This window comes from Talpa europaea, assembly GCF_964194135.1.
Source record: "Talpa europaea genome assembly, chromosome: 2".
NCBI lineage: Eukaryota > Metazoa > Chordata > Mammalia > Eulipotyphla > Talpidae > Talpa > Talpa europaea.
This window is the reverse complement of record NC_140068.1, coordinates 13657161-13684035: the sequence shown is the minus strand read 5'-3', so window position 1 is coordinate 13684035 and position 26875 is coordinate 13657161. Positions and strand designations below refer to the sequence as shown.

The following is a 26875-nucleotide window of genomic DNA, read 5'->3' as shown; positions in this document are numbered from 1 at the left end:
GGGAGCTTCGCAACCCAGCGCTCAACCGCTGCGCTACCGGGGAGGCCCACTGACTGGGTCATTCTAACTGCATTGCACTATCCCAGGTTTTCAAATCACTGACCCAGTGTCTCCAGATGATAGAATGACAGAGTCAGACTTTGAAGTCACACTCCTTCCTTTGAGTTGTAAACAATTTTTTTCTTTCTGAAAAGCTGTCTAGTTTTGCCCTTGCTTTTATTGATTGGCTTAAGTGCACACGTGCATTCTGATATCTAGAAACATCTGCAGAGTTTCAAATGAGAATATTGAGGCAGAGAAGACGCCACTGCTAGAGAAAGTTGTAATGAGAGCAAGGTCACAATTCTAGAGCCTAATGTAACACACGTGTAGATGTGAGACAGTTTTAACTAAAAAATTTACTGTCTGACTCTTCATATTGGTGTTTTTGTGTTTTTGATTTTTTTGGAGGCAAATTGGGTATGATTACCAGAATATGAAATATTTAGGTCTAAGTAACTTGAGAATGGACACCCAGTTCTGAAATATGCAAGTGTTAAGTATTGAGAATTATGGACACTTTTCTTTAATGCTTCAGCACTAAGATAGTCTCTACTGATGAACTTATGGTTGGTCAGAAGACAGACATTTATAAAATATTAAATGTATTAGTTAAGTGGTAATGTATGGCAGCAAAGACAGGAAATCAGGATGGTTGTTACATGATCTATGAGTTTAGAATAAGGAGAATGAATTCTTCAGGATGGGGTGATCTGGGAATTTATAACATAAAGGATAGAATTTGAGCCAGGTCTAGATGTGAGTTGGGAGGAGGAATTGGGGACAGTCCAGAATAATGTAAAATATAAACAAATATATAGACTGGAAAAGGAAATATCTAATGTAGAAAATGTATATCTAATATATATCTAATGTTAAGATGTTCACAGGAGATTAAGATCCTTCAAAGGCCAGTAGACTATGAATAAAAATAACACATAGAATTTACAAAGAAGACTCCTTAAGCTGGCACAGCCTGATTTTTTTCCTTCTTTTTTTTTTTAAAGTTTTATTTATTGATACATACAAGAACTAGGGTGCAGGCCAGAGGTGCGGGGGCTAAGAGGATTCACCAGAGTGGGGAGCAGAACGGGCGGATCTACTGAAATACACTGCTGAAGGGACCAGCAGGTGAGACAGGAGAGGTCTGCTGCTCCATGTGGGTCAGCTGCCTGACTGGGGATCGAACTCATGCTGCAGTGGCCGGTGTTAGCTTGATAGTACTGAGACTTTAACACCTGGGCCACCAGAGAGGCCCAGGCACAGCCTGTTTTTAAGACAGTTGATTTGGCAGGATGACCCTCACTCTGGTGGGCATCATAACAACGTAAGAGTCAGTATACAGAATATTTGGTTTTAGTAGATGATCACACTGCACGCTGAGCCATGGGATGGAGAATGCTTCCTCCATATGCCTACCCTCATGTGAAATCCAGTATCTACAGAGTATTCATTGGGCATTTTAAAAGATACAATCTCAGGTTTTTCAGGTAACCAGCAGTTCTTCTAAAAGCAACATTTGTAATAAATTCATGTGTATAACAAAACAACTCAACCCATGGTTATGGATGGTGTTTATCAGAGAAGTATTGAGCATATTTAGGAGGCAGTTATTACATCATTAGCCACAAGGGTGCTTACAACATCAGGTTCAGAACATCACCATTCTTCAAAATGACTTGGTGGCGTACCCTCTGTTCATTTCTCATGTGCACACAATAAGAATACTGTCACTGTTACCCTTTTGTAAACTTAGTGTCATGCCTTCGTTATTTTTAGTAAGCAGATCAGTGCTGATACTGAAGGGTCCCTTGTAGACTGTTTTATATAGACTGTTTTATGTAGCCTGTTGGAGGGGAGGGTGAATGTGACAATAATTCTGGAAGGGATGCTATTTGATATCCTTTCATAGATGGTATATTTGTCATTTATTTGACTTTTCCTTACTCTCTTTTTTTCTGGGCTTTATATGGTTTACTTTCGAAATGTAAATTCTTGAGTGAGTAAGAAACCATTCATGTACTTTTGCTCCAGAACCAGTTCTTCAAATTTGGTAGTGTAAAATGCTCTTACTTTTTGCTCTAGACAAAGCAAATACTTTCAAAGTCTGAATAGCTGAAATTCCTTGGCAACAAAATAATTCTGAATACTAGTAGGAAATTTATGGATTTCAATTACAGTTTGTAAGGTATCGTAATTCCAGTTTTATATTCCATGCAGTTCAGTGTTTTGGATTTTTAATGGGAACAGTGCAGTAATAATAAAAGTGATTCAAAATGCACCCAGTAATTACAGAGATTTGCTGTTGCCTTTGCATTAAAAATGATGATGATTTACACTCAGTGAAATTGCGGTCTGGGGCTCTATTTAGGGTATTCTTGCTATTAAGCTGCTTATTAGTTAGGGTCAGTGATTTAAAGCTTAAGAGCTACATTAGAGGGCTGTAAAATTATTTATTCTTTAATAGATAATAGTAAATTTGAAACAGACGTTAGGTTAATTATAATCTTGTACATTAAAGAACATGTATTAGCCCTTTGTCTCTTCTTCAGTCTTTTGAAACTCATTCAAGTAAATGGAAAAGTGGATAATTGGGTTGACCATTCACTGTAGTCACTTTTGCTTCCTAGTTTATGAATAGTTAACTCCATTTGTGATTATTTAGAAAAATAATTTTTACTTCTATTTTGAGTCCATCTCTATTCTAAACAAGTGCTGGTTTTCTTTTTTTTTTATATAATTTTTAAAACAATTTATGCATGCAAGAACTGGGGTGTAGGTCAGAGGAGTAAGGGATGAGAGGACTCACCAGAGACAGAGTGGGGAGCAGAAGAGGCAGACCTACTGAAATAGACTGCTGAGGGGAGCAGCGGGTGAGACAGGAGAGGTTTGCTGTGCTATGTGGGTCACCTCCATGGCCGGGGATCAAACTTATACTGCAGTGGCTGCTGATAGCTTCATAGTGCTGAGACTTAACCCCTTGTGCCACCAGGGAGGCCCAACAAGTATTAGTTTTCATTTTAAACTTCTCTTTGTTCTAGGCTAACATTCTTAAATTAGGCTGAAAAATCAGAGAGGTGGTCCTTCTGCAGATTTGGGGGTGGGCGCAATAGAAGGTGGTGGGGTAGTTAGGTGCAGAGAAAGTGCACTTTCAATTGGCATTTCAGGAAGGAGTTTGTCATTATACCTATTACTAATGTACGTAAATTTACAAGTATATATGCATGTATGTTCACACATATATGTATATGATACACATATAATACAAATGATTCTATACTTCTCATCGTAATTTCATGTAAGATAGAAATCACCCATTATAAATATCAGATGTGTCAGAATTTGAATTTCTTGCAATAATTTCTTAATAGGAATTATATTTGACATTCAGATTCCTATGTTAACGTTCTTGTGTAACACCTGGGTATTGTACTAAATCAAGAAGAGTCTGAGATGCAGAGATTCTGTCTAATCCTATTAAATCAAATAAAATGAGATATATGTGTATTCTTCAAGATAAGTTAACATTACTAAACTATGCTGTAATAAGAAAATATTGTCTCCTTCCTCCAGTCTCAAAACCTTCATATAATAATTGTTTCTGGCTCCCTTAAAGTCCAGTGTGTGTCAGTGGGGGCTTCTTCCACACAGAGACTCAGCTGTCCAGGTCCCTCCAGGATGCTCTGGCTTCTCTGTCTCTGAAGGTTGGCTGAGGGCACTTTTTAAGAGCCTGCAAATGACTTTATTATACCTACTGATACTCCATTGGTCAGAACGCCAGCAGATGCCCCTGATCTATTGCAGGGAGGCTGGGAAGAGAGCCATCCTTTGTGCAAGGAAAAGGAAGGGTATCAGGTGAACACGCCGGGCTTGCTCTGCGGGGGTATATGTGAATGCTCCTGCATTCAGAGGTGACATGAGAATTTATAATAAAATAGACGATCAAGGCATGGCACCGTTTAACCAGTTTCGTGATCTTCTCTCCACTCCCACCCTGGTACTAAGAATTGGGAAGAAAATCTATTGGCTGTATGCACATTCCTGTCACTGAGGCACATTTTAGTTAGTCCTAGTGGCTCTGCCTCTCTGCCTTAGAGTAGTGGATGGTGGAGTCACCCCTGGTTTGTAAACAGTTAACGCCTCTCTGTTATAAATAAGTAGCCGCAGCACCCGGGTAGGGAGGGCGATGCTGTGTCTCCCATCATTCTGTCCCTCCTGGAGTCCTATTTTTCCATCACTGACCCGCCTCCCCTGTCCCCTAGGGAATTCCCTTCCTTTCATGAGAATTAATGGTGCATGTTCTGAAGGTGGAAACAGTCATTATTTAGCTGTTTAACAGTGGAACCCTTCAGTTGATAAATCTGGTTACATGTTGTATTAGTTTTCTATTGCTGCATGACAAATTACCACAAACTTAGCGGCTAAAAATAAAACCCATTTATTATCTCATAGACCTGGAGGTCAACATTTCGGCAAGTTGGATCGAGTTCTCTGCTCAGAGTCTTTAAGGCCTGAGGGTATCAGCCACCCTGGGTTCTTATCTGGAGAAGTTGCAGAGAATCTGCTTTACTCTCATGGAAGTTTTGGGAGAACCCAGTTCCTTGCAGCTGTAGATCCAAGGTCCTGATTTCCCTGCAGGCCTCACCCAGGGGCCGCCCTCTGCATTCGGAGGCTCCCTGCAGCACCCCCATCTCCAGACCGGCCACCGTGGGAGGGTCTTCCAACTCACAATCTCTCTGACTTCCCATTCCTGGAGAAACACTGGACTTTTAAAGAAATCTGCCTACATGGAGCCAACCCCAATGACCTGCCTTTTGTCATATAAGGTCACCCCATCCCAGAGTGATCTTATAGAGTCACACAGGCTCCCCCACACTCGAGGGAGAGAGTCTGATAAAAGCAATACTCATTGGAGTCATTGTTAGGATCCTGCCTAGGAAATGTTCGAAAGGAGGTTTATGTTTACTGGAATCTGTATTTTTGCCCAGACACAAATTTGGAAGATAAAACAATCTTTCCACAACAAGAATTAGATGCAGGGAGGAGAAGAAAGAGGATAGTAGCTGGAGCTGGTAAGGAGAGAGGAAGCTTTTTTTTTCTCAAAGGCTTTCTGTTATACATAAACTACGTAAAAAGCAACTTAATTTAAGTAATGGGCGTATAAAATATAAAAGAGCTTACTTGCTTAATTTTAAAATTAAGAACTGTAATCGTAAAATTGCACTGAATAATATGACAAGGAAAAAATAACAATGACCTATTAAAAGCGATTTAGTAGGGAGTGGGAAGTGGGGGAAAGCACAGAGGGTCTTCTCCATCACATTTCCTCACAGAGAAACAGCAGCTCTGGTAGGATAATGTAACTAATGCCAGAGGCCATGCTGTGGTTTACAGTGGTAGTTTCATAACTTTTTTACCAGTTGCCTCATCAGAGACCCAGATTGGCCCCCGATTCTCACCATGGTATCACTGTGCACTGCCTTTTCAGAATGTGCCCCAGTTTGAAATGATCATGCTATTTACATGCTTATTGCTTATCCCCTGCAGCTCCCATCCCCTTCCTAAAATGTGCACCCCATGAAGGTAGGGACTTTGCCTGCCTTGCTTTTCACTGTGAATCAAGTGCCTAAGAGCTGTGCTTTGTCTGTCACGATGCTCAGCAAATATTTACTGAATGAACTGGTTTGCATTTTCATCACTGGCCGGTGAGGCAGGTCAAATGAACAGAAGGCCTGGAAGTTACATTTCCCATTCCAAATCAGGACTCCTGATTTAGATGAGCCTCGCTTAAGTCTTGGGGCTTAGTCTTCTCATAAACAAGGTTCTGACGCTTTTTAAGTTTGTGCAAAGGATCTGTTATCTCTGTTCACTTGTTCTATGACATGCTTCATTGCAATAGACCTTATGAATAAGAGAAGTTGGATTTTGTCTTGTGAGTATAGTGTAACTTAGCTATTTAAAATTGTTTTGTTGTTAGGTTGATAACATGATTGAAGCCTATTTTTTGTAAAATATACAGCTGACCCTTAGTATCAGAGAGGGATTGGTTCCAGAACCTGCCTTGGGGATTTGGGGATCTTCAAGTTCCTTATATAAAATGGCATAGTATCTGCATATAGCCCATGCATGTCTTCCTATATGCTGTTTAATCTTCTCAATTGATTATGATACAATGTAAATGCCATGTAAATAGTTGTTAAGCTGTATTGTCTAGGGAATAATGACAAGGAAAAAAGCTACGTGTTCAGCACAGAAGCAGCCATCATAGACTTAACCACATAGTACAGATTTTCAACTTGCAGTTGGATGATGCTGACCTCTTGGATACAGAAGATCGACTCTATATGTATTTTTAGGTAACATGAATGTAAAATTACACCTTAATGCTAACAATCAACTTGCCCTGGAATAGAAACAGAGAAAATTGAAACCTAGTTCCAGCTCTGTCATTGTCTTGACTACAAGTCACTTCATTTGTGATTTCTGAGAACTGACCCCATCTTAACATCTATAAACAGAAGAAATTCACAGCATAACAAGTAGGTGATGTCTAATGCTTCTGCCAAAGTTTTCCCCATGTTTGGCTTTACTTTTTCATTAGAAAAAGATCTGCTAGGGGCCTCCCTGATGGCACAAGGGGTTGAGACTCAACCTATGAAGCTAGCCGCAGCCTCTGCAGCACGAGTTCGATCCCCGGCCTGCCAGGGAGCAAGCAGCCCACATGGTGCAGCAAACCTCTCCTGACTTGCCCACTGCTCCCCTCAGGAGTGTACTTCGGTCAATCTGCCTGTTCTGTTCCCCACTGTCTCTGGTGAATACTCTTACCTCCCCCCTGCATCTTTGGCCTGTACCCCAGCTCTTGTATGCATAAATAAATCTTTTTTTTTTAAAAAAGATCTGCTGCAAAAGACCTGTTTCCTTTGGAACTTCTTATTTCTAAATATCCATTTGCCATGTTCTCAAAGAAAAGGGGAGCTATGTAAGAATTTTCAAAGGGCTCCTGAAGAGAGTTTTACCTGCTTCCCTTGACTTCTCTCCCATGAAAATGAAGGCAGAGCATGATAGAAGACACAGTGCACTCTAAATCACCCTTTCTGCGTTTCTTCCCCTACAGGTCATACACATATGACCTGCTTTGGGCAATGAAAGGTGTGTAGAAGTGATGTGGCTTTATTCTAGGCAGAAGCTTTACAAACTATGCATGGTTCACAAATTCAGTCTTTTCCCTTAAGTCACAGTAACTGGTGATTTTCCTGATGGTGACTCCTTGGTCAACTTTATAGATTCAAGAACTCTAAGGCTCCAGCTCCTGGAATCAACAAAATGTCACAGAGCCATTGCAGACCCACGCTGGATCTGGAGCATGAGTGAACGTTCATCTCTGTTGTGGCATGTCTTTGAAATGGTGGAGTCATCGTTTGTTACTGCAGTATGACTGACCCATCCTGACTGAGAGATAGGCCTGATGCATGGCAGCAGTTCAGATCGTCTTGGCTTTAACTCTTATTCCAACCTAGGCTAAGTCAATAGTTCTGCAGAGGCTTCAACTTGGATCACAGAGGTGCAGCATGACAGCTCCTGGCTTAGGTCTGAGCTTCCTGCTTTAGGCCCAGGGTGTCCCCTGATTTTGTCATGCTCACCTGTGGAAGCCGATTACTCATGCATGTGTGAACAGGAAATGCAGGGAAATTAATACCCACCGGACACACCTAGACAAATGGGTAATGGGTGCTGAGGACATAAATGCTTCCCTATTTTTCCCATTACATGCATGATTCTGAGATGCATTTCCTAAGGCCCTTTGGAAGGTCTTGCAGAATGGAGTAACACATCAATCAGTGGCCAACTCCATAATGCTTCCTTGTCATCTTTCTGGCCTGTGTTTCACTCTCCCTGGACCTTCCTTCTGCTTTCTGGGATCACATTCCTTAGTGAACTGTCTGCATACAAGCCTTTGTCTGAGGCTCTCTTTGCTGGGTACAGGTCTCACACTAACTGATTAGAACATAATCTACCTCTAGAATGAATTGTGAATTATATAAGTAGTTCAGGAGGGTAAAGGAATACACTATGTATTTGTAGCATATAAACTTCTTTTTTTTTTTAAGATTTATTTATTTATTTATACAGGCACTGGGTAGTCAGAAGCGCAGGAGGGTGAGAGAATTCACCAGAGCCAGAGCGGGGAGCAGAGCAGGCAGAAGGACCGAAGTACACTGCTGAGGGGAGCAGCGGGCGGCAGGAGAGGTCTGCGCACCATGTGGGACCCTCCTCCGGTGGCCGGGGAGCAGCTGGGGATCGAACCGGCAGTGCAGAGGTTGCGGGCAGCTTCACAACCCAGCGCTCAACCCCTGCGCCACCAGGGAGGCCCGCATATAAACTCTTCACTGCTCAGTATAGCCTGGAAGTTATGGTTAGATTTGCTGATTCAAAAATAAGACCTTCCCTCCCCCACCACACACACATAGATTAACATTCTGACGTTGGTTCTCAGTCCATCCCATGGTATAATATAGAGATCTTGTTTGGGAGGAATCCATGCTTTTGGAGATTCACTGCTTGGTGAAATGAATGCACGTTGTTAGGCAAATGCTTCAGTGTTCATGTGCAGTTGAGATTTGGGGGTAACTTGTTCTTTGCTCCCCATCACCCTGAGTTGCCAGTCTGCTGAGCGCTGTGTGGGGTGTTTGACATCATGAGAAATACCGCCTTGTTTAGGAAATTGAATTGGCTGAGTTCCCAGGGTGTCTTGGCTCTGCTTACTCTGCCTCCTTGTCAGTCTATTCCCTAGAAATCTTAAAATCACAGTGTGATAGATCCAGAGGGTATCTTTAAATCATCTAACCAAACTCTTTATTTCATAGGTCAGGAAACAAGTCCATAGAGGTTAAGGAAAATGATCCACTTTGCAGGGGGAGGGTGGCGGGGCGATGTAATCCTGGCTGTTAAGAAGACACCATTCTTTTTTGACATAATTAAATTCTTGATTGTGATGCTCTTAAATGAACCATGAAATTCTAAGCACTTACAATGCAAGTGTGATTTTTAACTAAGGCTTTTTTCCCCCCAATCTGAATGTTAAGGTGGCAGATGCATAACTAATCTTAGCTGAATCTATATTAAGAAATCAGCAAGGTGTCTTTATTTAACTTGCATGATCTGTGACTATAATGTAGTGTTAAATACATGATTTTGCACTTTATGTCCTAAAATAAAAATAAGTCCTTCTTTAGAGTGATAGTAAAATGCAGTAATGAGAAAGTTTATTCTACATTTGGTCTCAAAGGGAATGAGAAGCACAGAAGAATGGAAGAACTTGTTCCTGAATGTGATTTATAGATGGATATGTCTACTTTAAGTCCTGTTTTATCTGCTAAACAAAAGCCAGTGCTTAGAATTGCATCCTGTACCAGTAGGGGAAACTCCTAACCACAGAAGGAAGGGTGCTTATAAAAGGCTTTCTTATCCTGGTTTTGAATTTTCTGAAAACCCTCCAGTTGAGTTTTTGTGCTTTTTGCATGGAGATATTTCCATGGATTTGTATCAGTTCCAGGAAATTTGGGTCCTTTTGATTATCTCTGGAATGACACATGGTTTCTGCAAAAACTATATAGGGTTAACTTTCTGTTGAACATCTTTGCCTCATGGGTCTGATTTCTGAAGAACCCAGTGGAAATTTGTAAGGTCCAGCAGTGGAAGACGGTGCGCAGGGAAAGCAAGTTATTCTCATTTAAGGCATTAAAAAAATGTTAGCTTTTAGCTTCTTGAAATACTGCTCTGAAGTCTTGCCATACCCCTAACAATGCAGAAACCCACTGCCTTATACTGACCTCTGGATTCTGGGGTTTGACTTTCATTTGGTTAACTTGGTTTTATTTTAATTTCTTTAAAGGTCCAAGTGTATTTTCTAATGATTCTGTTCTTCTGGGCAGGTGGTTCCAAAAAGAACACAAACCCTTGAGGAATAATACAAGGCTCTTGGAATCTATAAGGGTTCTGACCAAACCTTTGTCATTAGGTCTCCAGATAAATAATATGTTTTGTATAAATTAGTTTGAAGCTATTCTTAAATTTTTGGTCTCTTTAAAAGCAATGATTTACTCAAAGGGCAATAGGAAGGTAGAAAAAATATAACAATAAAGTTACTCTTTTTTTTAGTCACATACATGTACATGCCCTGTGGTTGGGGTGGTGGGGGGAGGCAATCTATGCTTTTAAAGCAATTAAAGAGGTCTTTATGCTTGAACAAGCTGAGAACTACTACCACAGTAGTTATGTTCTATAGGGCATGCTTCACAAAGCTAAATGAAATTTTTAAAAGTTAATGGCTAGCCAGTGCTTAAAGCACACACATTATTCATGATTTATTCTAATAACATTTGTGGATGGCTAACTTAATAATGCTGCCGCACATCCGTTATGTTTTTGTTCTGAAGATGTGACTAAGTACCTGCCTCCTTAGGGGCGGGTTTATATCACTCAGTGATTGAACTAAGAAATAGAATTCCATACCTTTTATAGGGCAGGTGCTGAGAAAATCGTGCAGACACTCAGATAGGCTTACACTGTGCGCGGCACTGTTGTAAACAGTCTTACAAATATTAGCTCATTAAATCCTCTTAACACCCTCGGAGGTGTTAGGGCTGTGCTGTTTGCGTTTTATGGATGGGGAATTGAAACACAGAGCAGTCAGGTTAGGAAATGTGCTCAAGGCCACCCATCCAGGAAGCAGTAAACCTGGGGTTTCCCTCTAGAGGCTGAGCATGGATTTTTTAGCCCTGTACTGCTCCCATGGGGGTTTCACTGTGTCCTGGCAGGAAGGGATGCCAAGACTAGGAGGAATGCCTGGCAGATGGGCTGGTTTGGTTTGAGGCAGTTACCCCATATGGTCTTTATCCCCCTCCAGACCCACAGCATCACACTTACATGTGGACACACATACACACACCCCCACACACATACTCATACAATCTTACATTCACACACTCACATGCCTACTCATACACACACACACACTCATACACTCATGCACACTGGCACATACACACCCACCCTGGACTTACTGAGCACACAATGACATTAAGCTACTTTCAACTATGACCCTAAGGCCCTTTGCTCCCAAATCTCCCAGAACTGTTACTTCATCATAGCAAGTATGAGCATCATTTCCCACATGGACAGATTCCCTTATTTATCTCAAAAAAAAAAAAAGGTCATGGGAATGCCAGTTGTGCAATATTAACTATTTTCTCCTAAAGAAACTCTACCAAGGCTGAGCCATGAAATTTATCTCCATGAGGCACACATCCTTTGCCAGACCTGTTTGAAAAGCCATTCACTTGGAGGGTTTATTTGATCCATCTAGTTCGTAGCCAGACAGTCCTGCAATCAAAATTTGGACTATGTTTTCACACAAAACTGGATCCCACAAAGGAAAAGATAAATATGAACTAGACCTCAGTGAAACAGCCCATAGTAAGCACATAATCAAGATAGAAGTTTCACTACTAATCTAGATTACAGGTGTATTTATATATATACATTTAAAGAAAGCAGCAAGTGTTTGTAATAAAGATTTCCAATGCATATTGGAACACATTCCTATTTGCATATTTTGCTGCTTCAGGTAATTCATTTACATATCCTCAGAGTTCATTTAGACAAGACCTGCAACCTGAGGATTATTCAGATGACATTAAGTACTGTTCCTTTAAAGCAATTAGCCCTTGGTCCTTGAGACCCAGCTGATGACATCAGAGCCTTTGGCTTTTGTGAGATATTTGAAAATGCCCTGTTGTCCCTGCCAAACCAGAGAGGAGGTAGAGCAGTAGCAAATAGCACAGACCCCCGAGCTGATCCTTCACTCTGCCTGCCAGGCTGCAGGCATGCAAATGTGCTTTGCAAGGCATTGCTAGAGAGGATTATGACAGTTGTCTTGCTTCCCTGCCCCTTCCAATTTGGCAGGTGAGATCCAGGCCCAGTGGAGGCCACTCTTCAAAGTTCAGGTTGGTGGGAGTTAGCACCGGGAGACCTTGGGTTATTTTAATGTAGCAGGCTGGCTGTGTGCAGGGTTGTCTGATCACTTCAAAAGCTCTTACTGTTGTCCAGGATCGCAGTCCCTTGGGGAATTGTGCTCACCTACCACCCAGCCCCACCATCATTACAAACTTCACCATACCTGGGAGGAAAGCCAACTTGCTTTCCTGCCAGACTTTCTAGTTTCTTGGGACTGGGTCAAATTGGGGGGGTAGAAGGTTCAAGGAAGAGTGATTATTTGGAAGGAGCTATCAATTCAAAGCACAGAATTTTATTTCATGAGCTGATTGGAGACTTGCAGATGCAGATTTTTGTGGCCTCCGCCTTAATTCTTGCATCTAGAAACATGTGGTCCAAAGAAATTGGGGGGGGGGAGTCCTCAAGACCCATGTTGGAGGGATGCAAAGTAATGATTATTTCATAACAACACTATGACATTATTTGTCTTTTTTCCCTATGTGGATATTTGCCCAAGTGGCACAAAAGCAGCAGTGGGTAAAAATGTAGGCACCTTAATGCCAGTCAAGTCAATAACACCAAGCTGTACTAGTGCTTATTGTAATCTTCGCACATATACCAGAAAATAGTCATTTTCCTTGCAGTCTCCCTGATGAAGGATGAAGCCATAGAAATGAATATGTTTAATTAATCTCAACTTTCAGTAATTTCAAAAATAACCTATATGACAAAATGGCAGCTACTTGTGAACACTTATGTTGCAAATGAAAGTGTGTGAACCTTGTCTTCTTGCAAACTACTGTGCTATTGTTTGAGTCGCTAACCGAACTAACTAAGTTTTCATGGAATATCATTTTCACTTGAAATACCATCTGAGGGATGTACTATGGTTATTTAGAGTATTTGGATATTTGGGAGATAAATTATTTCAAAAAAATAATTGAAAGTACTTGTTATTAACAAAATTTGAATGTTGAAGTCAGTGAAATTTTTGGAAAACTTGAATTTTGCCACATTGAGCTTGACAGTTTCCTAGTGAAGACATTTTTGATGACATGGGTGATGGTATTGACCACTGTTACTTTTGGATATACAATAATATTTGTCAACCTTTGCAAGATCTTTGTAACTCAGGAACCCTATATTTTGCAAATGTCCATGTATGATGTTATTAAATCACTCATGAGAATTGGTCCATGGGTGATAGAAGACAGGTGAATGGTTCTAATATAGTGGACAGACTATGAAAAGTTCATGGACAGAATTTCAGCTTTTACATCGCAACTAACCTTGAAGAACCTACATATATTGTCAGGTTTTGGCATGGTATTCAAAGGAATTTCTACACTTACCTATATAAAAAGGCTATTAAAAGACTCCTCCTTGGAGTATGCTAAGTGAAATAAATCAGGAGAAAGACAAATACTGGATCTTGCTTATGTATGGAATATAGAGGGAAAAAAGGGAAGAAACAAAACTAAACCAAAACAAATCCTAGAAATATGACTGCAGAATTGAGGCTGCCAGAGTGGGAGAGAGCTGGGGATGGGATGAAAGGTGGGATGGAGCCCCATGGCTTAGGGTAAAAGGTGTTGGGTGCTTCCATGGTGGTGGTGGTGTAGTGACATACCTCTGGGAGGATGTGCAGACCTACTCCCCTAAATCACATACAGGGTTGTTAACTAGTGTTACCTCAGTAAAGAAAAGAAATAAGTAGAATACTCTACCCAGTAACACAATAACACATGTGAGACCAGATTTTGTCCATATAATCAACTGAAAAGATACGACCACACATCACAGTGGGTGGAGAGAAGCCAGTAGACTGTCAAAGCAGCCATCGAAGAGAAATGCAAAAAAGCAAAGCAGGGCCTCCCTGGTGGCGCAGCGGTTGAGCGCTGAGTTGCAAAGCTGCCCGCAGCCTCTTCAGCACCAGTTCGATCCCCGGCTGCTCCCCGGCCACAGGAGGAAGGTCCCACATGGTGCGCAGACCTCTCCTGCTGCCTGCTGCTCCCCTCAGCAGTGTACTTCGGTCCTTCTGCCTGCTCTGCTCCCCGCTCTGGCTCCGGTGAATTCTCTCACCCTCCCGTGCTTCTGATTGTACCCAGTGCTTGTGTAAATAAATAAATCAATCTTTAAAAAAAATAAAAAGGAAATATCATAGGATTCAGCAATCCCAGTCTTGGGCATCTGTCCAAAGAACAGGAAACCATCAACTCCAAAAACTAAATGCTCTACAAAACGTTTTTTTTTTTTTGCAGCATCATTTCTAAGAAGCAATACATGAAAACAACCAGATTGCCCACTGAGCAAAGATTGGGTCAAAAAGATGTGGTTTATTCTCACAATGAAATACTATTCAACCATAAGGAAAGATGAATTGTTACCATTTACAACTAAATTGAAGGAGTTGGAGAAAATTATGTGCAATAAAGGAAGTCAACACGACAAAACAAATATTGGACATTTTCATAGTGGATGATTCTATCAAAACAAAATACTTTTAAAAATTAGTGGTCACTACTAATAAAAGAAGTGAATCTTCTGAGGTGAAGAGGGAGAGAATATGTATCAGAGAAGGTCATGGGAAAAAACTAATTCAAATCTATAGGTTGAAGTGAAAAGCAAATCAAATCATTTTATTTTATGTATTTTTTAAAGATTTGTTTTTATTTATGCATACAAGAACTGGGTACAGGCCACAGATGTTGGGGGTGAGAGGATTCACCAGACAGAGTGGGGAATGAAACAGGCAGATTGACTGAAGTACACTGCTGAGGGGAGTAGTGGGCGAGTCAGGAGAGGTCTTCTGCACCATGTGGGTAGCTCCCTGGCCAGCTGGGGATCGAACTTGTGCTACAGAGGCTGTGTATTGCTTCATAGTGTGGTGCTTAACCCTTGCGCCAGCAGGGAGGCCCCCAAATCAAAGCATTTTAAGCAACAGTGGGACTATGTTGGCTCATGGAACCACATCACCATTTCAACAAGCCTTGACTGGTCTGGGAGAAGCATCCCTGGAGGGACAGGTGGGGGTCATTGAGGGGTGCACTGTTAACTTCAATACCCCTACCCACAACCTAGAGAATCAGAGTGTCGTTAGGAAGTGAGAGGGCTTTGTGACACCCCAAGATACCTTGTAAGAAAAAAAAAGATAACTTTAGAGAACTTAAATATATTTACACTTAACATTCTTCATAACAAACATCAAAACAGAAAAACACTGGCAATTGTATTTCATCTTAACTTATTGGAAGTAGAAATATCTGCATGTGTTGTGAGTTACTTTTAAAGAGGTGTTTGCAAATAGCCACTGCAAATCAAGACATTCAAGCATGTAATAAATAAGCCAGTGGACATTAAGCAAAAGAAAAGCAATCATTCCAAATGCTGATTCTTTTTTTTTTTTTTAAAGATTTATTTATCTGTGCATAGAAGAACTGGAGTGTAGGCTAGAGGTGTGGGGAGGTGAGAGGATTCACCAGAGACAGAGTGGGGAGCAAAACAGGCAGATCCACTGAAAAACACTGCTGAGGGAAGCAGCGGGCAAAACAGGAGAGGTCTACTGTGCCATGTGGGTCGCTTCCTGGCTGGCCAGAGTTCGAACTCATACTGCAGTGGCTGCCAATACCTTGATAGCATTGTCTTTAACCCCATCACCACCAGGGAGGCCCCTGATTATTTTCTATTTTTGATTCTGTAACAGTTAAGTCTCAGTCTTCATTTTAGTATACATGGAGCCCACAAATAAACAGTATATAGATTTTCATGTATTTTTTATAAATCATATTTTTTCTTACATAATTTAGACAGTTTCCATCATTTATTTAATAGGGAAAAGTTAAAATTTTCCTCATGTATTATGAATGACATTAAATATGATATCTAAATAAACATTATGAACAATATTCTGTGTTCTAAAAAAAAGGAATACCTTTTGCCTAAAATCACATTTTCATATACTGCTAAAAAATAATAAAAGTGAATAAAAGTATTCTTAACAGCATTTGAGAAACATGCATTTCTGTGAAAGGACCCCATAGTAGTTCCCTGGAGCTGTTGTAGCAAAGTACCACAAACTGAGTGACTTAAAGCAAAGAAATTTATTTTCTTATAGTTCTGGAGTACAGAAGTCTGAAATGAAGCTTCTAGTGGGGTCGTGCTCCCTCCAAAGGCTCTAGGGGAGGGTCTCCCTGGGCTCGCCCAGCTCCGTGGGGCTCCTGGCATTCCTTGGCTTACAGCTGCACCCCCAAGATCTTTGCTTCTGTGTGGATCTGGTTCTTCTCTGGGTTTCCTCCCCTCCTCATACAGACACCAGTGATTGGATAAAGGGCCCAGTCACCCCCAGCCAAAGGTCATTTCATGTGCATAGCTTCATTAATTACATTTGCAAAGGCTGTATCTAAAGATTACATTATGGGTTTTCAGGTGAATGTGAATTTTGTAGTTCAACTGCAACAGGTTCCTGATCAAAAAAGGATGTGGAGGGAAGAGGTAATTTTACAAGGTTAGATGTTGCTGTTGGATAGAACCCCTTGGCCACTGACTGGTTCTTTGACATGGACAGGTTATCTATACCATAAAACCTCAGGCTCCTCATCTATAAAATGTGGCTGATGATAGCCTCATCTTGGCTCGTCATGAGAAGTGAAGGAGATTATATGTAAAATATATGTTCTTAGCACAGTGCTGGGACCAGAGGAATGTCCTGGCAAATATTAATAGTCATGTTACTGTTGCCAGGGCAGGCAGGTAACAATAGTATAGTACATTCTATACAAATACTGCTAATGGCAACTATATTGATGCTGTGTGTAATGTGAGTTAGCAGATTAATGTTAATGGTGATTTCGAAGACCTTTAATAGATAATAATGTATGCTTTTGCTGTGACTAGGTAGAGGAGAGACAGAGGGAGGGAGAGAATGATAATTCTTCAGCAAGAAGTTTAGTAGAGATATTGTTATAGTTTGAATGAATGATTGTGGCCTCCTAAAATTCATAGATTGAAACCTAATCCCTAGTGTGGTACTTAGAGGTTGGCCTTTTGGAGGTGATGAGGTCGTGAGGGGGGAGCCTCTGTACTTTAAAACTGGACATTTCTCCTGAGATAAGACGGGGCTCTAACTCTGGGCAGGGGAGTGTTAAGTATTCAGTGTTAAGTATAACAAAGTGTTTTTAAGAAATTAGAATGTACCATGTACGTAGCTGTTCAGTTGGAAAAATTTTAAAATCAGTTAATGCCCCGAGGAGAGCATAAACAAAGATAATTTTGTCTTTTATCCTCTGAATTTGCTCCTGAGAGTTCTCTGAATAATAAGTAGATAAGAAAATTTCCAGCCTTTCCAGTGACTTCCCATCTGCTGAAGCCTGCAGATAAGTCTGACACGTGAAGTTCAGAACACAGGCGGGTCAGGAAGAGGTAGGGAGATGCAGACCATTTCTTTGGAACCCCTTGAATTTCAGAATAAGCCAGTGAATCAGTTCTTACCAAGGGTATGCCATGAAGGAAGACCAATAGGACTGTGGCCCACATAATTTATCCAGCATTTATATTCCTGTGTTTAAAGAAGAAAAAAAAAAAGAAAATTTATGTGGGTCATTCTGGAGTAGACCAAACATTTTTCTAGTCTATAGAATCCTTAGGAAATCTACCCTGCCAGCCTTCTCTAGCAGAAAAAGGACACATATGCCAGCTCGTGTGTAACATAAGATTGCATCTTCTAGTCTGTTGGGATCTGGGAGGCAGCTTTGACCTCAGTGGTGTGGAATCTGAGAGGGACCCTCAGAGGCCTTTGGAGGAACTGAAAGATGACTGTTAAGATGCCTGTAGCTTGAGTGAGCATGTATCGATTATTTTTTTCTCTATTGTATGAGCAGAGGAAACTGTACTCCCATCTGACCGGCTAGACTGAAATTTCCCACTAAGGACTTAGCTTGGTGAGAAATTAAGGTTGTATTTGAGCCTTCTTTCTAAGTAAATTCCTGACCTTCCTTCCTACCCTAATGTGAGTAAACGTAGCTGGAGAAAGTCAAGAGGAAAAAAAAAAATCTCATGTCCTGTTACCAGCCACCCACCCAAAGGTTAGCTTTGTGCTCTTGTGCCACCCAGGAGAAAAGAAGGCCGTCTTTGTCCTGTCATTCTTAATTTTTTCCTATGCACAATTACCCTTCCCCCCATTATCAGGGAAGTGCATTGGTTAGTAATGTCTGATGACCAGTTCAAAGTTTTCCATCCAGCAACCGAATGTGGAGAATTTATGCCTGTTGGCTCTCCATCTGCCATGGAGCTACATCCTTAAGAATAATATCACAATAGAGAAATGACTTCCAAATGGTGTAGCCTGCATGTAACTGATTGCCTTTAATTAGGGGGAAAATCACAAGCTAAAAAGAGTAACAGACTTGAAGTCAGTTAAAAATCAGAGTAATCAACTGAGGAAAAAAAACTAATCTCATAAATCTTAATTTTTAACCATAGGATAATAATTTCTTTATTCATTAAATAACTTTTTTTTGTCCCTCCCGGTTTCTTCAATTGGGATTTTAAAATAGGTTAGGAGAATTGCCAACTATCTGTGAAATGAGAAAGACCAACCCCCCCCCCCAACCCATCCCCCAGGAGCCTGGAACAAATAAAATGGAGAAAGGCATAGTTCTGCCCAAGAACTAGTTTTGTGTGGCCCTAATGTAAGAACTCTGTGATGGAGAGTGTGATCACAGAGGCTGGGCGAGGGGTGCACGGGGGCTTGTGGGGGTAGAAACCTCTTAGTGGTGTTTCCCTAGAAACGGGGAGATTATAATCTGGCACACTGCAGGGGAACTGCCTGCATAGACCCCACCCCTTTTTTTAAAACAAGTTCAGCTTTAAAAATAGCACAACTTCAGCAGCATTAATAAACCAAAAAATAGAATTTGCTACTTAACTATTCCCCAGTTGGCTTTCATGTATTTTGAGAAAAGACCAGATTTGAGGCAATTCCTTTCAAGATTTTTTAAGTCAGCCTAGTACTAGAGCCGAAGAAGACTTCTCAACACAGACACAGATAATTGTTTTCCTTGGTGCAGGAAAGAAAAACACTTTTCTTTGAAAGAGGATGCCAGATAATTTCTGGAGAAAGTGAAACAGGAAAAATGTGTGGTGAGGGCAGATGTTCTGTGAAATGAGTTTGGACTGGCTAGGATTATGTGCCAGAGAGTGATTTTCAACTGTTATCTCCTTAAAGCTGGTCAGGATTTTAAAAATCTGTTCATTTCTCTCCCCCTCGACCGGTGGCATCGATTGGGAGCAGGGATGTCACCATGGGTGCCGGGACCCCCCAGGGAGGAGCGGTGGTAACAGGGAAATTTCTGAGTGATCATGAAGCAACATGCGCTCAGCTAATTACTCTTCTCTGCGCCTGCTCTCACATCTTGCAACTCTCCATGACCCAACTGTGGAAATCCTGTTTGTCTGCCTCCCACCCTCTCCACCAAAGAATGAGAAGTAGCACATAACAAGGCTGGGCTTGTTTCATGAATGAGGTTGGTTTCTGTTGGACCCCAGACACAAGAGGTTTCCAAGGCTGTTGGCTTGATGCTGGATTTGCGAATGACCTGGGGGTCACATCTTGATGAGAGCTTCGTGTGAAGTGTCTGGGTGCTTGCTCTGTGATCACCTGTCCTAGAATTAAATGACCTTGAAAGGTAGGCGGGGCCGTCATCTTGACTCAGGGAGACATGAGAGAATCTTCCTTTTCATTAGACTCCTCAAGGTGCTTCCTACTTGCGGTCTTCCCTAGCTGTAGTGATTCTGCTGTCTTAGTTGCTTCCATCGCTGTAACTGAAGGCTCTTTCTGTGTTTTCTCATAGAAATAGCTAGTTCTCTTGTATAGTTTCATTCATATCAGAGCACTAAGCACCTAACAGTTTTGCCTTTTTTATGTTAAGGTGACTTCCCTCCTCTAAAGAAATCCCCCTCACTCCCCTCCAAAACCTTAATTTATCAAGATAAAACAACATTACTTTATTTCACAGGACTTGAAGAGAGCCATTGGCTTGGTTATGAGTTTATTTGAGTGACTATTTGGATATACTAATTAGTAGGAACTTATCACTTAGTATTACAGGGAAAAAGGGCATAAAAATAGCTTGATTCTCCAGAGAAAGCAACTTCCTGGGCATGGCCAGACATACTTTCTATCCAGTTAGATACAATTGCAAGATGCTATTACCCAAACTAATTAATAATGACATATTAGTTAACATATTGCCATCAGCAGGTGGCTGTTTGAGCAGAGGTGAAAATGGCATGTGCTAAAACAAATTGTTGTACCCTAGAGAAATGTGCAGAATCGTTTATTAGAAGAGGCTTTTAATGATGCCTGCAGTATGATTTTTTTTTTTTGTTAAGAGATGAAACTAAGGGTAGGCTTGGAGAGCTATCAACTCGAAAAACAGAAGAAAAGAAAGCAAAATGGATTCAACCTTTTCCAATGAAAACACCATCAACAAGTAAATAGTTGAATCCCAGCAGCAGTTTGCCTGTCATGTCTAAAATCCTGGAGAGGACTCAGATGGCCGCCTGCTTCCTCTGCATTTCCTCTCCTTTCTTCTTTCCTGCCTCTCCTTGGTCAAGAGACCTGTCAAGCGATTCTCACACACAGGTTTGGTCGTGACAGATGGGCAGCAAACTGTAATCTGTTGCTGTCTTTCAATTTCAGAGTAGTTACTGTGGCGATGAAAGGGTTAAAACCATCCGCAGGGATCAGGGCTGGGAGGTAATTTGAGTAATGGGAACCCCAGAACACTGAGGCAAGTGACCCCACCACAAAAAAATCTTACTGGGTGACTGCTCTGGAAGAAATCCTTATTGATCTCTTTCTAGCTCAGACACCCCTGTGCTTTTTAAACAACTGTGGGAGAAGTTACTGTTTATAGATACCGGTGATTATGATTAACGATGGCTGTGAATCTTTTGATTTTGGAAGGTGCATTTGTAATGAGCACTTGTAGATACAGGTTGAATAAGTGTGTATCCTCGGAGCATGAGATCAGGAGCCTTCAGAAGATCTACTACTATATTATGAAGGCTGTTAAAGTGTAGGAATGAATGATGTCCCATAAGAAGGCAACTCCTAGAAGATACGTTTTTATTTCATTTTTTCAAAAACTTTCCTTTCCTTAGAAGAAATGTAAAAGGAAAAATAAGTAGTTTTTTTTTTTAAAACAAATTGTAGGTTCGAGAAGAATAAAATACATATCCCATTTATTAGCTGCAAAGAGAAAATTGATAAGTAAAAAGCAGACTTAAACCTATTTTTCAAAAATTTGCGTGGTAACCAGAAAGGGACACATTATGACTCAAAAAGAGGAGCAGGAATCCATGATGGACTGACTAGGGGAAGATTGGGTAAAGGAGAATTTAAATAACCCAGATATGTTCAAATCCACAGGTCCCAATGGCTGGCATCCTAGAGTACTTAATGAATTGGCCGAAGTCATCACAGAACCGCTAGATATCATTTTTGAGACCTCGTCGAGGACTGATGAGGTGCCTGAAGACTGGAAAAAGGGCATATTTAGAATCTTCTTTCAAAAAGGGAAATGGATGGTGACCCTGGAAATACGCATCAGCTTAACTTTTTGATTGGAAAAATTCTGGAATAATCAACTTAGTAAATTGGGTAACTAACGTATAATAGCTAGACATCAGGCAGTGAAATATCACACATCAAGAAGTACCACATTCATGTTTAGAAGACACATTGCTATGAGATACAGTCTTGTGCATATTTTGGGATTCTTCCTTCCATTCTATGAGTTCTTAATGAAAATGAGTAAGATTGACTAAGGCATATGGGTGGTAACTGCTTTTAAGTGTAGGACAAGACAAGAAAAACAGTTTTCTGGCATTCACTAATAATTGCATTATTTCCAAATTAACCTTCAGAGAATAAGTAGCCTTAATATTTGATTTTAACATATGTTCTTTCACTTCATATAGAGCCATGCTTTGATAGCTTGAGATATTTTATGTCATTCTATATAGAATAGATTGGTATGGGGATTCTTATTTTAAGGTGTTTTATATAGTTATTTCATGTATAGGTTAATCATGAAACTGAGGCATTAAGGATAGTCACCAAGGGAAGACAGTTGTTTCTACCTTCTTTTAAATTTACTCTAGCTAGAATTTAGGGTTAGGACCAGTAAGAGTGTCTAGCTTTGACTTATATGGAGCAAGAGCCGGTTACATAGAGATAGTTATCCTTGCTCAGTGCACTGCCTGGCCTATGCAGGGCCTTCTCTGCTTATTTTACTCCTTAGTTTCTGACTTCAGGCCTGTTGGGGTAGGGGGTGAGCAGAGGCAGTGGGCACTGAGATCCCTGTATAGCCGCAGTCAAAAAGCAGAGGGCACAATGAGATGGAGTGAGATTAGGATGAATCTGAAATGTTTCTCATTCCTATTCTTCATGCCTTTGGATGTTGGTTGTTTTATTTTCTGCTTAGAAAATGCCCCTCTGTTGACAGGACCAAAAACTAAGTTGAAATATCATCAAAAAGATGTAGATATGCCACAAGGTCCTGGAGCAAAAAACTTCTGAGAGCTCCTGCAGTACTGCAGAATCCTGACTGCACTATATAGAAGTCCTTGAGATGTGTAAATTCACAGTGATGATGCTTTCTGGAGTTAAGGAAACTCTTCAAGGAGAAAGTATTACATGCACTTCTTCCTGGGGCATACTGGTCCCTAGAACTGGGTCTCCAAAGAGTATAGTATCTGCTCTAAAACATCTAAGGTGACATAGTTAAATACTTCTAGAGATTAGACACTAGGGGGTAAACTCTATCTCATTCTTAAATATAAAAGTGTAAGGAAATTAAGTTCTGAATATATCTGTAAGTTACCCTTTAAACTATACATAGCTCATAATTTCATAAGGATTATACTCCAATCAACCTTTCATCATTTTTTCAAGTCAACTAGAGTCCTGGGGGGGGGGGCTGTATAGATTACAGATATAATTTATTGTCATCATAACTGGCTTCCTTTTTGGGAATCATTTCCAGGTACAGCATCTATAGATTTATTTCACAGATGTACATTTACATGCATTTGTTGAACAGTTTCTAGAAAACCCCACTTTTTTGAAAAATCTATTATTTTCACTATGTGCATTATAATGTAATCCACTGCAACCAAAAAGGGGGCTCTTTGGTCATTTCACATTTTATTTTCCATATGTGTAATGTCTAACTTCAATTATCTTGACAGTTTTTAGTTTTTGTGTCAGCTGTTGGAACTTAAAAATAACAATCCTCTACCTAGATTAAGAGTCGCAATCTAGAATGTCAACATAGCTAATGGTTTTTAAAGACTTCTTACCAAAAACCAGAGGAAGAAAACCTTAAAATAAGAGGTGTTGAAGGAAGCTCATTCTGTTGCGTTGACTCAAGAGCTAGCATGTAAGAGAAAGGAAGTAGAATTACCATGAATTGTATCAGGAGATAATTTTTCACAGTGATTTTTCCATTTATCTGAACATTCATAATATCCTTCATTTTTTTAAGGTAAGGGAAGATACTGTAGTGCATATAAATTATCAAAGCTAGAAGATTATCTATACAACTGTAGATGATAATACTATATTAAGTATTTGAAAGTTGCTAACACAGTAGATCTTAGAAGTCTTCACAAAAAAAAATTCTTTTGGACTGTGTAAGGGGATGGATATTAACAGACGTTAATGACATATGTTATGGTCATATTGCAGTATATACACATATTGATTCATTATGTTGCGCACCTGAAACTAATATAATTTTTAAAAACTAGAGGATTATCTTGATTTATATTTCCCAAGACATCAAGAGAGATTAATATCAGACTTGCTACATACTATTGAAGAATTTGGAGGATTATAGTAAAATTCTATCCAGTTCATCTTAAAACATAATTTTTTGGGAAGAGAAAAGAAACATTTCACTTACATAATCTATTTCTTGGCATATGGAAGATATGATTTTAAGGATTTTTTACCAGAGGAATTTGCAGTGACATAGAGTAACTGTTCTTGATCCAAAGACATATACAGCATTAATGTGTTGTGAAATCAACAACAAAAACAATATGCACTGAGTTGTACTTTGGACTTTCCAGATGATTCAAATTCTAGAATCATGTCCATTGTCTTCTCATGTGGTGAATCTGTCAGGAACATAAGCTGTAGTGTAGCATGGGAAATTATCTCAAACAATTAATAAAGTCATTAAAACTTCCCCCCATCCATAAATTGGGACCTCCTAGATATAAGTACCACCTATGATTCTCTGGAAGCTTGTGAGTTCTGTCATCATCACCCACGGACAGTTCTTGACTCCTGCTTGGCCATAATGGATGCTGAGTGTCTCCCTTCCTTCCTTGGCTCTCACTAACCTTCTCTTTCCTCTCAGATGAAAACTCAGGCAAGTTGACATGTCCCTATAGCTGCCTAAGGCTTAAACATACCGAATAAGGCCCCTTTCTTTTCTTTTCTTTTTTAAAGGAAGGTTAATTGAAAGAAAGGTTACAGTGACGGCTCATAATAGGATTTCAGTGACTGTTTATTGTCTGAGTGCAGAGTGGTTTTAAAAACAATAAGCAAATGAGTAAGGCTAGAACTTTTGAAGTCTGGGAAATTAAGTCCCACAGACATATTTGAAGGTAGTATTTCTTTAACTTTCCTCTTTTTTATAATAGCTTTACATTACATGATGAAGTTGGTGTACAACTTGAGTGGCGTATGAGCTTTTTCTTCTGATTTTATGACTGATTTAAAAATTAGGGATGCAAATAGGCATTTCCCTCTAGCTGCTTCTGGGATGAATCCAGCCAAGAGCCGAAGCAGATGATGGTGGATCGGCAAACTCTTTTTTTCTGCGTGAAGAGAAACCAGATGTGCCAGTGACTGGGAAGCACCTGCCAGAAAACTGAGATGAGCATGTCTGGATTGTTCTCCGTGAAGATTCTGAGTATTGAAAACAGATCCCCCACATGGGCATTCGAGAATAACAAACACAGAGGTTAAATAAAATTACATTCTTGGACAAAATGGGTGGTTAACCTGTAAGTTTTTAATTAGGTATGAGCATGTCATGTTCAAGCAGGTGCACGATTTCTGAATTTCAAAATAAATAAGGAATAAAGAGTAGAATATTCTATCCAGGGACAAATAAGAGAAATGAACCTGACCTTGTATTGCCAATTCTCTATTCAGACCAAGTATGAAATAACAGGAAATTCTTAGAAGAGATCAGCTGACAACTAGTGCTGCTAATAAAGCCATTATAGAATTTTTATTAAATTAAACAAAATAAGTTGTGTGGAGCAGAGCATGTCAGCTAGCCCTTCTCTTTTAGAATTTTCTAATTTCACTCTTATTAGCAACCTCAGTGGTCATCAATTAGAAATTCCTGCATCAGATATTTTACACTAACAGATTCTTTGATTAGAAATTCTTCTTCAACTTTATATTATTACTCTCTAATGAGATAAAATTAAATAACTTTCTACTCCATGATTAGTACCCACCATTTTACACATTTCCATAAAATGCCAAAACCAATAAAATGGTAGTTCAGAAAAATGACAGCTTTTTAAATATCAAAATAGAGATTTTCTTTTAAATTGTTTAAATTCTTGGAAATGGTTTCTTTTTTGATTGTTGCTCATTTGAAGGAAAACCTTTAGAGGAAAGCAAGAGGTTAAGTTCCACATTAAGGGCTAGGTGGTATTTTTTTTTTTTTTTTTGACAGTTGGCCAAAATTTCTTCCACTGCAGCAAAAGGAAGTCAACTTTTAAATCTGATTTAAGATGAGAAATGTCCTGTATAGATATACTCTGTAGCATACTCTTTGTCAGATAGCTATTGTCAGATAGCTATTCCCTTATTACCCCCCTAATGAAATGCTGTGTTGAATATCTCAAGGACAGAGTGATATCTTGATTGAGGGCTAGAGTCGGAAATTCTGTTGTTCATTGTAGTTGTTGCCCTGTTCCCTAGACTTGACAGTATTCTAAGATGGGTTACTCAGGTTACATTCAGTGAAAAGTTCTGCCCCTATAGAAATGTGTGCATGGACATGAGAAATCAACATATGCCCCTCCAACTAGTCAAGTACAGATTCCTTCTGAATGAAAGCAGCAGTTTGGTTATGTAAATATAATTGCAATGGCCATTCTCTACCCGCCCCCCCAAACCTCCTTTCATCTATTGTTTTCAAAGTCTCTGTGAAAAGCCTAAAGGGAGCAACGTTGTGAGCTCTGGGGTGTATGCCCATGCATGCTGTGTTTGCAGACATGTTCTCTTCAATAAATGGCTTTCACAGCGCTTCTGTCTTGGCCTCTTTTGTAATCGTCCACATTTCGTTGAATGGGACAGAGCGTGTGTGTCGTTTAAATGATGATCTGTAAATGTTGCCATGTTGTAGCATGGCAGTGGACATAGGAAGTCAGAATTCTCACTTGAAAGAAAGAAGGAAGCAAGATTCCCCACACTTGCATGCAAAATTCAAGTAAGTCATTAGCATGTGTGCTGATGCTTTTGTACAATTGTTATATATGAATACGTTGTGATTTTCTCCCCCTGTGATCCTGTGCCAGGACACCTGGCTCAAAATGGTGGGAGGTGGGGTGGCAGGGCATATTCATTGTGCTCCTGCTGTGATTCCCATGGCCCCTGAATCTTCATCACCTGAAAATTGTAGCATCTCAGAACTCTTGGGACCTGGAGCCTATTGGATTTGAATCCCAGTCTTATCACTTTCTGGCTTCAGTGACCTTGAACAATTGGAACAATTGTTGTGAATGCTTAGCACAATATTTA

The 26875-nt window shown here is 40.1% G+C and overlaps 1 protein-coding gene across 1 annotated transcript in view; it reads left to right on the top strand.

Moving 5' to 3' along the window:
• Nucleotides 1-21526, top strand: part of SAMD5 (sterile alpha motif domain containing 5) — a gene marked incomplete at both ends in the record, with an annotated part of 45226 nt that extends 23700 nt beyond the window's left edge. The window contains one exon of the mRNA XM_084228840.1: nucleotides 21464-21526. Within this exon, the coding sequence (XP_084084966.1) occupies nucleotides 21464-21526 (63 nt within the window). The remainder of the gene's footprint in view (nucleotides 1-21463) is intronic.
• Nucleotides 21527-26875: the final 5349 nt, after the last annotated feature.